Raw genomic sequence first — 14,046 nt, 5'->3', positions numbered from 1 at the left:
ATACGCCGTACGGAAGAGCGGACATCTGGTGTCCTTCTGGCCCGCGGTGTGTGACCTGGGCCAGGCAGAGAGTCGCCCGGCGTAACAATAATATTCGTTTTCATAGTATTGTTCAATGTATCTGTTTGATCACTCCCAATGAAAGTTCTTACTTATTAAAAAGTCTACTAGAATCTTATTTAAACTGGCCAATCAAACAAACGTTCAAGATATTTTAGACATTTTTCTATCTGCCATTTTTACCTCAATTCTCAGAGACTTCACTTTTCTTCGATAGAGCAATGCTTAAAAATACTGGAACTTTTGAACTGACCGCTTTTTTATTTTCAATAATATAACGCCGATCATATGTTAGCTTTATCTATAAAACTTCACGTCCGTAACGAACCGTCTACGTACTTCAAATTTTATCTCGATACTTTCTAATAAATGAGAATTTGATGGGATATAAATCGAGTATCGAATTGAACGAGCGATTGGAAAAGAGAGAGAGAGAGAGGAGTTTCGAGAGCTCGCTACATTGACGTTTATGAGAGTTCGATAGGTGTACTAATGCATCGATATCCACCAAAACAGTACAGTGCTCCGAATTGTGGAAAATGTCATCGAATTTCGATGTTTTCCGTCAATTACACATTACCCCAATCGTCCCTGATAATCTTCCACTGTATTACGTAGTATAACGCGCAATAAACATTGTTGATAATAGCTGAATAATGTGAAGAAAATTTCATACAATATGACATTTTATTTCGCAATATCAGATCCATCGGATGATGATATTTTTAAAACACAAACTCTAAAAAATTTCGTTGGATTTTAAACAATTTTCTATGAGAAATTTTATTCTTAAAATTTTCTAACGTAATAAATTTTATGCACAACTTATTGCACATTTTGAATTCTCTGTACGAAATTTGTTCCCGTATATCCTTAAATCCGGACGACGTGACGACAATATTAATGTTTGAAATGTAGAATTTTCTACGAACATCTTGCTGCAAATTCTGAATTTTTCACGCGAGGTTTTCATCCCTAACGCTTTTCCCTTAATATGTTCACGTTCAGGCGACGACAATATTAGTAATATTTACAACATGAAATTTTCTAGAAATCTTTCTGCAAATCCTAGAATTAGAGAATAATTCTCTGCGGTTCTCTATACGGGGAAATTCTCGATACAAATTCTCTACAAATCGTATTACAACGCTCAGTCCACCGTAACATTTGTGATCAAGTCAATGATCGAATAAATTACGATTAAATACTGAAATAAAAGATTCACGATGAATTAATAAACGGTTGATTTTCATCTGTTAACTGGCCGGAGCAACTTATTTACACGGCAAAGATTGTTGGTAACTTCGTTAGTCGGGTAATTGCCGGTGTTCGCTTTCGGCCATGGTGTAATTGCTCGAATTTGAAAACTAATTAAGCGAGAATGTTTAAAGGTTCGTTACGTGGGGCGCAACGAAACGGATTTCTTATCTCGTCGCTTAATTACTCGCTGCGTACAACTTCTTGATGAAAGGATGTAACACTTGGTCGAAGGTGTGAGCAGAATAAACTTAACGCAATTACCCCATGAATTATTTGTATCGCCCGGATGAGGAATAAAATGAAATTACCGAGAATGTTCATCGACTCGGAATCCTCTCTAGAAGATAAAACTTTCAGAAATATTCGTAATATCGAGGTAATCGATAGGAAACTTTTTTATTATGAAACTTCTGGGTATGTTCATTAGTATTTGCTGAAAATGTCTTATCACGTATCAATGATATTACGTTTGTTCGTGTTATTCATTTTAATAATATTATATTTGTAATATTATATTGGCTGTGAATAGAATTGAAAGTCGCAAGAAAAAGACGTGACATAATATTAATGGGCTTTTACGACTAAAAGGAAACATTTTAATATAAAATAGTTAAAAGCACTTGTTAAATTTAAAAATATAATCGATGAAGTTAGTAGAACTCAAAGATAGAAACGTTAAGTGTATGTAAAGTTTAGAAAAAAAGTAATTTGAATGTTATTCGGTATCATTGGAATTTTTAAGTTTCCAAAGTTCGACAATTTGAATTTAGTTCAATTTTTGAAGGACGATATTTTTAACCTTCTTCGACTTTGCCAATCTACTATTGTTCCCAATTTCCAAAATTCTAAATTCCAATTAATCTCGTATTTCGACAGATCTACTTGATCAGTCAGTATTCACAGTTCCAGTTTCACTATCAACCAATTTTCAAACGAATTTCCAAATCTGTAAATTCTTACTTGATCCCAATTTTCAAAGTTCAATGACTGACTGCAGTTTCAATTATGGACTTTCGGTCGATTTCAGCTTTCAAAATTCTCAACCTTCAACTTATCTCAGTGTCTAAGTTTCGATTACGTAAATACATTTAAAAAATTTGAAGATTCTAATTTTTCAACTCATTTCAGCGTGACTATTTTTTCAAATTTCTTACCCTATTTTCCAAAATTCTAAATTCTCAACCTCTTCGTGACTGGCGAAATTCTATTCCGAAATCTTGAAACCACGTTTCTATAATGGCGGCTGTATGAATGGGAGCATTGTCTTCGTGAAAAATAGTCTTTTGATCTCCTATTTCAGTTATGAAAGGCAATAATTCGTCATGTAACAGCTCCTGATATTCTACAGCGTTCAACTTACCCTTTATAAAAACGATTTCACTTGACACGCCCAGACACGAATAATGGTTTCTTGGAAATATTGGAGAAATAATGCAGCAACCGCGTTTGAATCTATAATTATTCCAAGCACTGTACACCCCGACACTCTGAAGATCTTAAAATCATCTAAATCGAGAAAAAATCAAATTTATTTCGCTTACCATTGCGTACATCGATCGTTTCAAAACTTTCGACCACGAACGTGTTGTGAATCGACAGAAAGCATCGATAGAAAACAGTCGATCGGTAACCCATCGAACATCGATTCGAATTCAGCGAATCGATGTCGAAACAATTCAAACGAAAGTTTCTCGTGCGAGTTGTACATCAAAGCGCACTCGAAAAAGTCGAACGCGATGTATCAGGAGGAGGAAGAAAAGGACGAGACATAGGGATGGCGTGGCTCATCGTCTCTGACCTGTGATCGAAACGAGCTTGTCGATAACAGTTTGGCACCCCTCGGGCTTTTCCACCTTCGCGCCACGAGCACCAAGCTCTGAGAATTCAATTATCCCGTCGTAGCAACGACTTCGGCGAAGGTAATGCGAGATGAACGAGTCAGGATACGACGGCCATCTTGTCAGCACAAATCCCATGGTTCCTGGTCTTTTGTATTTAACTTTACCTTGGAATTTTCACGTTATAATCTTGGTCCTTTTTTTCGAGTCAGAGAAGTTTGTTTGAAGGAATTAAAATTCTACGTTGACGTTTTGTCGGTCGCAAATTTCGGCGTACACCTTATATTGTCCGTTGTTATAATTATGATACATCTTTTGAATAAATTGTATCGAATCCATCATCATTATCAAATCTTTATCATATTATCTTCATTTATTTTCTACACGCATAAACGTTATTTGAATTTTGTTTATTTATTTTTTGATTGTCCCATACAGTTACAGAAATTGGGATTATAATCATTTTCTGACCGTTCACTTTTGCTGGATCATTAGACTCACAAATTGCCGGTCTTTTCAGCGCATTCGTAAATCGCTTTACTTTAGTAGAACACTTTCAAACACGGGAATCGTTTGTCTCACGCTCAAGTGGCGATTAAATTAAAAGAAAGGCTGAAGTCACGTAAACGTGACGGCAGTCAACAGCAGATGGCAGAACGAAGTCACGTCTACGCGACACAAGTCGTCAAAGTGTTTTAACAAAGATTTTTTCGTATTTTCCTCGAATTTATGGAATTTTTTTACGATAAAATGATTTAAAGAGTTAATCTTGGGATTTATATTTTACCAAAAAATATTTCGAATGGAAGTTACTGTTCGACCATCGTAAGATTTAATGACACAGTTTTTATTTATTATTGTAATTATTACGATAAAATTAATTGAATCCATGATTTACAAAATTCTGGGTAACCCAACTAATTAAACTAAAAATGGTATAATCTGCAGACGAACTTTGGCTTGCTTGCTTTTTCTTCCTACTTTATTCTCATTTTTTCCATCTCCTTATTATTTCGTTGGTTTAGTTGATGTTACAAGATTCATATTACAAGGTTATTTATATTGTGTTGCAGCCCTCAATACCTTAAACCGCTTAAACAAAGAAGGTGAAGCACTTGCCCTCGAAGATGACCTCACAACGCACCCCACCTTGGCTTTGATGCGGCGCATCCTCGCAGATGCACAGGTGAGTCCGCCGATTACATTTCGTATTCCATAAAATTACACGCAGCGACTGAGGCTTGCTCGATAGCAAAATTTTTATAATTACATCCACGAGCATCCTTCCGCCTGGCAGAGGAGCAAACACTCCTTTACGTCTAATTAAGCGGTGCATATTAATTCAAATCTTTCCAATTCTCCAATAAATTACAAATATTAATAAATCGAGCCTCGAGTATGAACTGTGATTAACAAACATTAATGTACGGAGGCTCGTGCAAATGGTCGATATTTTTACCACGCTCTTAATAAACATCCGGGCAATCATCGAATCAACAATTCCGAGACTGAAAGTTATATCATCAAAAATTTATATCGGGTTCACTGCGACGCCGTTTCCGTATAAATATCATCGACTCGTGTAACGAGTTTCATCGAACGAAAATCACGGGATGAAAACTCATCCATACGGAATCGCGCAGTTTATTTATCCCTTTATTATTGATTTAATTAAACGGCCGCTACCACTCACCCTACCCGTCGATATATCCAATAAATTTTCCACGGAAATGAAACGAAGCAACGTCTCACGCACACCCTCGTGAATTTTCATTTTACTGTTTCTTTTTTTTACTCCTCCTCCCTCTCCGGTCCTCTTTCTCTCTCTCTCTCACCTCTTCTCTCTCTTTTTTCATATCTTCTTTTGTTGTTCTTTTTCCGCTCTTTTCTCCATTCGTTTTTTCTCCTCGCGTATCTCGCTACTCATAGGCATTCACCGGGAATTGCAGCTATCTCTCTGGGAAAAAATGATCAAATTTAAAGGAAATATAGGAAACAGGGGCGTGCAATTATCGAACATAGGGAATCACATGCCGCGTAAACACGTTTGCCGAACGAGTCTCATGCCGGTGATCGTTGCGGTATTCCTGAAATTAACGTAATTAAACGGCCAGCACGTAATTAATTGCACGACGATTGTGGATAGTGGCTGTTGCTGCTAGATCGGGAAGGATAATCCACTGTGTTGCCTTCTTTGTTTGAGAATCGGCTTTCGCCTCTTCGTTCGATCGTCGAGTGAGTTAATGGCATTGAATATTCCTGTTGAGTCGAGGAAACGTTAATCCCGCTGCGCTCGGGTCTGTATAACTCGAAATGGATGCTATATGTTTTCAATAGACATTATCAAAATATACATTGGCTCGCGAGAATATTTGAACATTTATTATAGGAAGCTTTTATGCCCATAAAACACTTCGGAGTTTTCCCAAAGGGATAAATTAAACTCTACGTAAACGCAGAGCAGCGAAATCAAGAAATAATTTCTTATATTAGTTGAAATTTTCCTGGAACGAAGATTTATTGTCTGATTTCCTATTATAACAAGCGAGAAGTAGTATTAGTCAGTAACTAGTCAGACACGCCCAGCCATGCGCGTGCTTTAATCCAACGAAGACCAAACAGTAAAATAATGTAATAAAGTTGTATAAGCACAACGAGCGTAAACAAAATGAATTATCTGCATCTTGCCACCAAGGTTTTCCTCATTTTCTAGTCACGATTCCTAGCAGAACCGACAGTCCTTTCTAAAATTAACAGAAAGAGGTCCTCCAGCCGAAAACGAGGACGCAGCGGAAATTGTCCGCGGCGCCGCGCCGGTACGAACAGACACGTTTTCAATCTCACACCTTGTCGACGAGAATGATCAATAGCACCGGTGAAAAATACCTGGGGAGAAAAGGGATGAGGGTGCACGCGAGAGAATTCTGTACGAGACATATCTCGAAGTTGAAATCGAGCGTGAAGCCAGTAATGTTCAGATTTCGATCGTTCCTTCGACGTATTTCTAACGAAATTATCGCTGAAAGTATCGAGGAAGCTAGAGAAATTGGTTCCTCTCCGTTTCAAGTAATTCCCGCCTCAGAGAACTGTACAACTTCTGCGATATCTAGAAGGTTAACGCTTCACCGACGTCGACGTACTTAGTTTTATTTTTATCCTTCCGGAACACGTTCAGAAAATAAAAGAAAATTCATCAATTTTTCTTCAAATTGTTGCATTTTGGTTTGAGATATTAGTATGAACATTTACATCTATATTAGAGAGGCTTCTATTAATATTCCTATATAATTTCTTCAACGTTTTTCGAGTTACGTATTATTTCAAATATTTATATTTTACGTTTAAAAATTATCTGCCATGGTTAATGAAATTTTTAAGTAGACCGATAATTGGTATATTCTTTCGTTAAAGTGTTAATCGACCATCAGCTCCATTCGTCCATTTGGGAATTTAAACACAAATGAATACTTTGTTTTATTCTACTTTTTACAAGCAATAATACGCTTAAAGAAGATTCCAAAAGAATTTTATATTCCATCGTATAAACGAACACAATTTCCATAGCCTATTCTAACATAAGTATTAATTCGAATATAAATTGCAAAATAAGAGGGCAACGAATTAAAACTCTCCTACTTGCACTACGATGTTCAGAGACCCTGTAAAAAGCAAAGAAAGTGATTGATTGATCTGAAAATTTGCTGATTTGAAAATCAGCGTTTCTGAAGTCTCAGCAAGATGCAAAGCGAGCTCGATATGCAAATGGTGTATACAAAATTAAATATACGATGATGTCGCGAACGAATAACCGCACCGATGCTGTTTGCACTGTTATTCCGAATTGCTACTCGTCCATGGTAACCAGTGGTCCGTATGGGGTGCAGTATGATTCACGCGAGCACTCGTTAATGCATTTTATCCGAAGGGAACAGGGACTAAATGAAAAATGCAGATCAGGAGACGCTCTTCCGCATTTTTTCCACTCCTGTTCCACTCTTTTTCAGCCTCTTCCTCCGTGCGGTGTGTTTATCAAGCTACTGAATAGTACCCTGCTATGCTTTCCGGTGAATCGTCTCTTTCCTTTCTTTTCCTCGCGGCTTCCCCTTTTTCGTTCACATATATTCTCGATTTTTATGAAGTTCGTGGTATGAAGGTTGCTCCTCCGCATCGGGAAGTTCTTGGAAAATCCAGAGAATTGACTTTTACGGTTCATACCAGCGAGAATTTTATTATCAATAATTTAAGAGGAAGGAGAAATCTACAGAAAACGGAAGATTTGATCTCTGATGTAATTGGGAAAATAATTTTGAAATATGAATATAAATAGAAGCTTTGGAATAAGGTTTCAAAGAATGAAAGAACTCGGCAATGGACCGCTATTTAAATTTTATATTTTGCGCCATTATTCACTCTCAGTAATTAATACATTCCTGTTACCGTAATATTGGCAAAAATTGTGGAATAAAATTTCAGAGGATCAAAGAAATTAACAATGGCCCCAATTCTGTACTCGAATTTCAATTTTTCGACCATTATTCACCCGCCGCGATTAATATTGCTGTGGCCAGAATATGAGCAAGAACTTTGGAATAAAATTTCAAAGGACGAAGAGATCTTTAGCAATGGACTACATTTACCATTTACATTTTATTCTTTGAGTTATTAGACCGAATTAATCCGAATTATCCATTTCCTGGAAGCTGAACATTATTTCGGTATAAGATTTACAAAAAATAGAGACTGATTGGTTTTCAACAGCTTGACTTCAATTCAAATGCCCACAATATCAAAAGAAACCCCTTTGGAATAAAATTTCGAGATACTAAAAGATTTATCAGTATTATAAGCTGACATATAACTCACCGTAATTCAAATCTTATTTTTAAAACCTACGATTCTTCGTCCAACGTTAATACGATAAAATATTTTATTAAAATTAGCTGCTACTGAAGCTATTTGCACGTGTATAACAGACGTGCGCAGCGTGTTTCGTGCATATTCCCAGTAGAATCGACTTGTCCGTTCAGTGACTGTCTAATACTACTTATCCCTAGCTTCGAACGGAGTACGCGTAAATTCTACGCTATAGCAACTCACCTTTATTCCTTACAACTGTAGATAGGTGTATATATATACCTCAAAACGGATACAGACTCACCTTTTCCCTATCAAATCGGCTTATGTTGAACACATATCCGTCTGTTCGTCTGTCAAGCCTTTTTTCGAGCACACAGTTTCGAGACAACCCGAGTGATGGATGACATTTCCTTCGGTGTGACAGTGAATCGCGCTGGGAATACGATTCTGTATGGAAGGCACAGTAAAAAGGGGATTAATCCATTACGGTTGGTGTTAAGGCACGCATAATGCTCGCGTGATGCGTGAGTTCACGCGCGTGAAAGCTCGCAACCCATTTGACTGATTTTTCTTTTTCATCCATTCGTGCGATTATTCGAACGTGAATAATAGCGATTTATGGCGCTAAAAGATAGGATTTACCTTAATCACATATTGTTATTTTATATTGTGCAGTGCTTCAATCAGTCGATATACATCGAAATATGGCTTAGTAATATCGTTCGAATGATACTGTATCAAAGATATGAAAATCGGTGCTTAGTTCTATTAAATGGTACATTTGATGTCAGTACAGCTTTGGTTCTAGTTTGCTCTTTATGAAAAATATTTTCTATGATATATGACATAGAGAATAAATATATATTCTCCATATATTATATTATTATATACTATAAATATATATGTATATAAAATAAAGAATACATAGATATTATCTATATGTATAGATCACAGATTCTTTAAAAATACTTTTCACTACAATTTAACTCGAAAAAAAAAAATGGATTTTATGTGAAAAATTGAATAAAACGAATTCCATTTGAAAAATGAGCGATTCAGAATGACAGTTTAATGGTGGCAGTGATGGACACCGTATCGACAGCACATGCCATGAATCATTATATGCCGTACTACAAAATTTATCGCACAGAGGAATTATTAAAACATTATCTAATATTTTATACATTAATGAATACCGAAACATAGCTAAATAATGTAAAAAATCAGTCAAACATTATCGCACAATTTCTTGCTACATTATTTAACAACGACATAATTCATTCAATTACGCATTACATATTACCATTAGCTTTTGAATGGATGAATAATTAAATCGTTGTTCAGAGGGACGGAAAAAAGAACTGCATCGTACTAAATGGAGATTATTTATCCACTTATGGCAGGGATCTGTCGTGTCAATTAACGCGAATGACATTGTCATTTTTGTTCGATCGTAATATCGCATATAATAACGTTACACGCGGGCCAACCGTTAGATATTTTACAGAAGGAGAGAGAACGCGGGGAAATATGGTGACAAGATTAATTGGAACTAAAATTTTTGCGAAATGTCATGGGTCTGTACTTGCGAAATGTATGTAGCTCCCCGCGGTTCGTCGACGTGCCGAGTACTCCGGTAATTAAATTTGCATTCCTTTATTTTTACCACCGCGAAGCGAGCTGAATCAGGCCACAGAGGAAAAAGACCACTCAAAACTCTTCTCTCTTCATATATATTTCTTCCTCTCTCTGGCTTTCTCCGTGACTCACGCGGATCGCTACAGGGAATCTGAAGCGAAGCAGCCCTGCGCTGTATATCCTCCAACTCGCTAATTGTATCTCGATTGTCGGCTACGAGTCGTTCCTAATAAATCTGCAATTTTATAGAGCTGGGATCATTCGATATTAACGATAGAAAATTACCTCGTGCATGAAATCATAAAAATAATGAAATTTCAATATGAAAAATATCTTTTAAAAATGAATCCTTTAGCATAAGAAGATGTCATCATTCCATAACAATCGTGTTAATAAATTAGCAATTTAAGAATCAAGATTATCAAGTAATTATGGAATTACTCTATGAATTAAATTATAAAAATGTCATAACAATCATAGAATTTCAATATTAAAAGTATCTTTTAAAAGCTAATCTTTTAACACAACACGATGTTACTATTCCATTACGATCTTGTTAACGAATTGACAATTTAAGAATGAAGATTACCTAATAATAATTATAAAATACCACTCTACGAATTAAATTATAAGGATCACATAAAAATACTAGAATTGCGATAGTTAAACTTGGATTAATATGTCAAAAATATAGTTAGAAACTGCAACTGCATCGACTGCGATTCTTGCGAACAGCACAGCAGAAGCTAGTCACGATTAAACGAATCGCCGGGAGGGGCAATATGAGCGGAGATATCATCTCAGGAGAGCGAACGAAAAAGAAATCGAGGAAAAAACATCGCCGGTAAACAACGTTCCGCACGAACAGGTTGGAAACTTCAATTTTCTCGCGGATCATGCACACCATTAAATGAGCAATTCTCTGGTTCGCTCTGGTCGAAGAACGAGAGGAACCCAGAAAAGAGGGTCCACGTTTCAAATGCAAATAGAAACACGCCTTGCTCGTGAGAGCAGTTTTCAGAGGTTCAGAGAGAAGTTTCGCGTTCGATAAAGAGTGGAAAAGCAATTTGGCGAGTCGCAACGGCGTTTCGCAAACAGAAAGGAATATAATGCGGACCTGATTCTCGAAAGACAAGCTACAAATTATACGTGAAACCAAATTTCATACTTTACAAGTTCGCGGGAAATTGCGGTCGAACTTGTAAGCTTCGAATTAGCCTCGAGTCATGCGGTTAAGCCTGAATTTTCTAATTGCCTTGGGCAATTGCATTGATGAAAATTCTCTGTCCTTCCTTATTTTTTGTTTCTACTTTATTTCCTTTATCTTTCTTTTGGCAGTTTCAATGGGATCGTTAAAGTATCACAGATGAGCATACATTACATTCGAGCACTTGTAGACATGATGATGATGAACTCAACTATGATGATTCCGTTGAAAAAGTTGGAAACTAACATGAGAACGTACATGTGTATGTCGGAGATGAAAGGACACCGAAGCCTCCCCTTTGGAACTTCGGGATAATCCCCTAACACCGTAATCTATATTCTATCATAGGCGTAATTAAACAATTGTCGTCTTTCGATCCGATTGTATTTGTTCGAGATTTGTGATAGTGAGCTTGGGCTCGAGGCGACAGCCAGTCGCTGAACGTAGCCGCGGTCACGGGATGAACGCTTTGTCTAACAAAGGTACGGAGTAATTCTATAGATCTCCTTAAAAGAAATATTTGTAGCGGCACGCGACAGTACGGTTTCTGTCCCGTGGCTCGCCACACGCAGATCCTATTCTTCGGGTATGATGGTTACCAGATGCCGACGCGTCTCCACAGTACGTGATCAGCTAGCCTGAGGGCCGTTATAAACACTAAGATCTAGTTACCTAAAATCCTTCAAACAGACAAACAGTCTTTGTCCCAACTACAGGAAGATAGGAGAGACCTATTTTTCAACGAACGGCGTCTCCCACCAGCAACTTTCCCTCGAGGGCGGCTAGCATCTTTTTCTAACCACCGATATGGAGATTGACCAATTAGCAGCAACGCCAATTTCCCTCGCCTTCTGAACGAAGGCTATCCTCGACGAATCCGATGATCTCGTGTCCTTAGACACACCCCATCATAGTTTTCCTCCGCAGCATCATCGCGACGGAAAGTCATTCTCTCGTGAGGTCGTATTAGCGAGTTACTTTGTGTCTGTACGCTCGGTGGATATTCCACGTTTTAACAAAGAGTTCGACTTAGATATTGTGAGCATGTTCACCTATCATCCCGTTGACGGCGGATTCGTTATTGAACCTAAGATCATTGTCATTAGTTTCTCGAGTATCTAATTACCACGGTTACTTGTCTAATTCTATAATAATCGTATTTGCACTAGTCAATGTCTTCTCTATTGCATAACGACATCGTGTAGTCCGAACGAAGATTCGTTTCACGCCCCTAACTCTAATTCTAATGTAAACCCGACATGTATATACATAAGAATTTTCTATGATAAGTGTTGGAACGTTTTCATGAGCCTGTATAGATAGACAATACAATGGTGATAACAGAATTGCTAATGTACTATTAAAATTAATATACATACATAACATTTATCTTCTAAGCTTAATATTCCTTCAAATTGCAAAGCTCTTAAAATTATTCCCAACGAAATATTCCCACATCAAGGCTAACCACGACAAGAATAATCTCCAAAAATCTCCTTCTCCGAACGCAACTTTTCACTCCGCTAAAAATTTATCCTCTATTTCCTTTTTATCTTATCTTGCCTCGTAGAAACCGAGGTAGAAATGGAGAAAATTTCTCGATTTGCCGGCTTACCAAATGCTTTCTTACATCTTTCGCGCGTTTGAATTCGAGGAGGCCACTTCCCAGGAGGATTTCTGGTGGCGAGAATATCGTCGCTGCTAATACATTAGAACGTACTCGCTTCGCCCTCTGAAATTACGATGGGAATAATATACTTGCAGCCCGATTAAAAAGGTAGTAGACATCGTGACCCAGTAGTCTTTTCCCCGATATGTTTACCGAGCACGGCACTTTGTGCGCGCGTTAACAATGCGCCTTTAGCTTTCTCCTGTTCCCTCTCGAGCTCCGTTGAATATGCAACGGAATCGATCGTTCGGGTATAATGCATTTCATATGGCCCATATACACATCGTTCTAGATGTATGTTAGTACGTGCATCTTTCACCGAACCCGACAATTTTTTCTCTTTCTTTCCTTTTCACGCTGCCGCATTACTGATGCCTCATTGAAAGGAGAATCGAATGCAGGAGGAACTCGCTCAGCGTGCACTCGGTGAAGCCGCCGGGCACTCGCATCGTTGGTCGTTGTGTGAGAGTGTGGAGGGAACACGAGGAATCATTGTCTCCAGGTTTAGAGCGGCGATTGTCTTACTAAATGATAACGTTTTCCTCGACGTTTTCATGATATCTGTCCGTGTTTTTTTCCTGGTGATCCTTGATGGTATAGTGGAGAAAGTTGCGTGATTAGGCAGTTATTTCTGTTGATGTTGATGCTGTAAACGGGTTATACGATTATGTGAATTCATACTGTTGTAAACAGGACCGCGAAATTTGAAGAAATTTGTTTCACCTATTAAATTTTATAACAAATAGATCTGTATACTTCTTTACTGTTTTATACTGTATACTGTTTTATATACTTTTGTATGTTATGATCGTTGTATGTATTTCAATTATTGTCGCTTTACTTATTACAGATGTAACTACATATCAGGTGTAGTTATTGTTGTTGCTACTGAATCAAGTATTTTTCGCGCAATTATATTAGTAACTATCTAATATTTTATAATTATAGTATTTGAAGAAGATTTAAAGAAAGGAGTGCGTTCGTAAATTGACAAATTTAAAGTTTCCATAAAATTTCTTAAATTCTTGTTACAATCTCCCAATAAGAACCATGTACATATTCGATTAAATTCCACATTCTAATTGGAAACACTACTACTGAAATATTAGATATAAATCTAAAAGTATAAAATCATCCGTGCATTATCCGTTATTAAATTTCGTTTGTAAAATGCATTCCCTGATCTTGTACACGATTAAATAATAGGGAAAATTTCAGCTATCCTCGTTATTGTCGCAATAACTTGCCTGGCTAAAGGGTTAAGCGAGGAAGACGAGATCAAAGCGAACGGGTGCCGGTTTCCGGGCAAAGGCGTAGTAGTAGCATAATTCTCTGGGAGCGAGGTTACAACGGGTGAAACATTTAATTTCGAATTCGCGAAGCGCGTCGTATCAGCCGGTGCCGCGGTGTAACCGGGTGCAGTGAACCTTTTCAGAGCGTGACAGATGAATATAAACTTAACGCGGCCAAAATTACGCGCTCCTGTCTATAATTAACTCCTGGCTAACGACGACCGT

At 37.4% G+C, this 14,046-nt stretch overlaps 1 protein-coding gene across 19 annotated transcripts in view; it reads left to right on the top strand.

Annotated features, from left to right (window-relative positions):
- The window catches only part of LOC126872768 (kazrin), a 139,450-nt gene that overhangs the window by 80,615 nt on the left and 44,789 nt on the right, over nt 1-14,046 (top strand). For all 19 annotated transcript variants that reach the window (XR_007692184.1, XR_007692183.1, XM_050632921.1 and 16 more), the window contains one exon: nt 4,232-4,344. Coding sequence is in view for 17 of the 19 variants with exons in the window: in XM_050632914.1 (XP_050488871.1) it covers nt 4,232-4,344 (113 nt within the window). In the remaining 2 variants the exon portion in view is untranslated. The remainder of the gene's footprint in view (nt 1-4,231; nt 4,345-14,046) is intronic.

This window comes from Bombus huntii, chromosome 14 (genome assembly GCF_024542735.1).
Source record: "Bombus huntii isolate Logan2020A chromosome 14, iyBomHunt1.1, whole genome shotgun sequence".
In the NCBI taxonomy this organism is placed as follows: Eukaryota; Metazoa; Arthropoda; class Insecta; order Hymenoptera; family Apidae; genus Bombus; species Bombus huntii.
The sequence above is the reverse complement of the archived record's forward strand: the minus strand, read 5'-3'. Positions and strand labels throughout refer to the sequence as shown.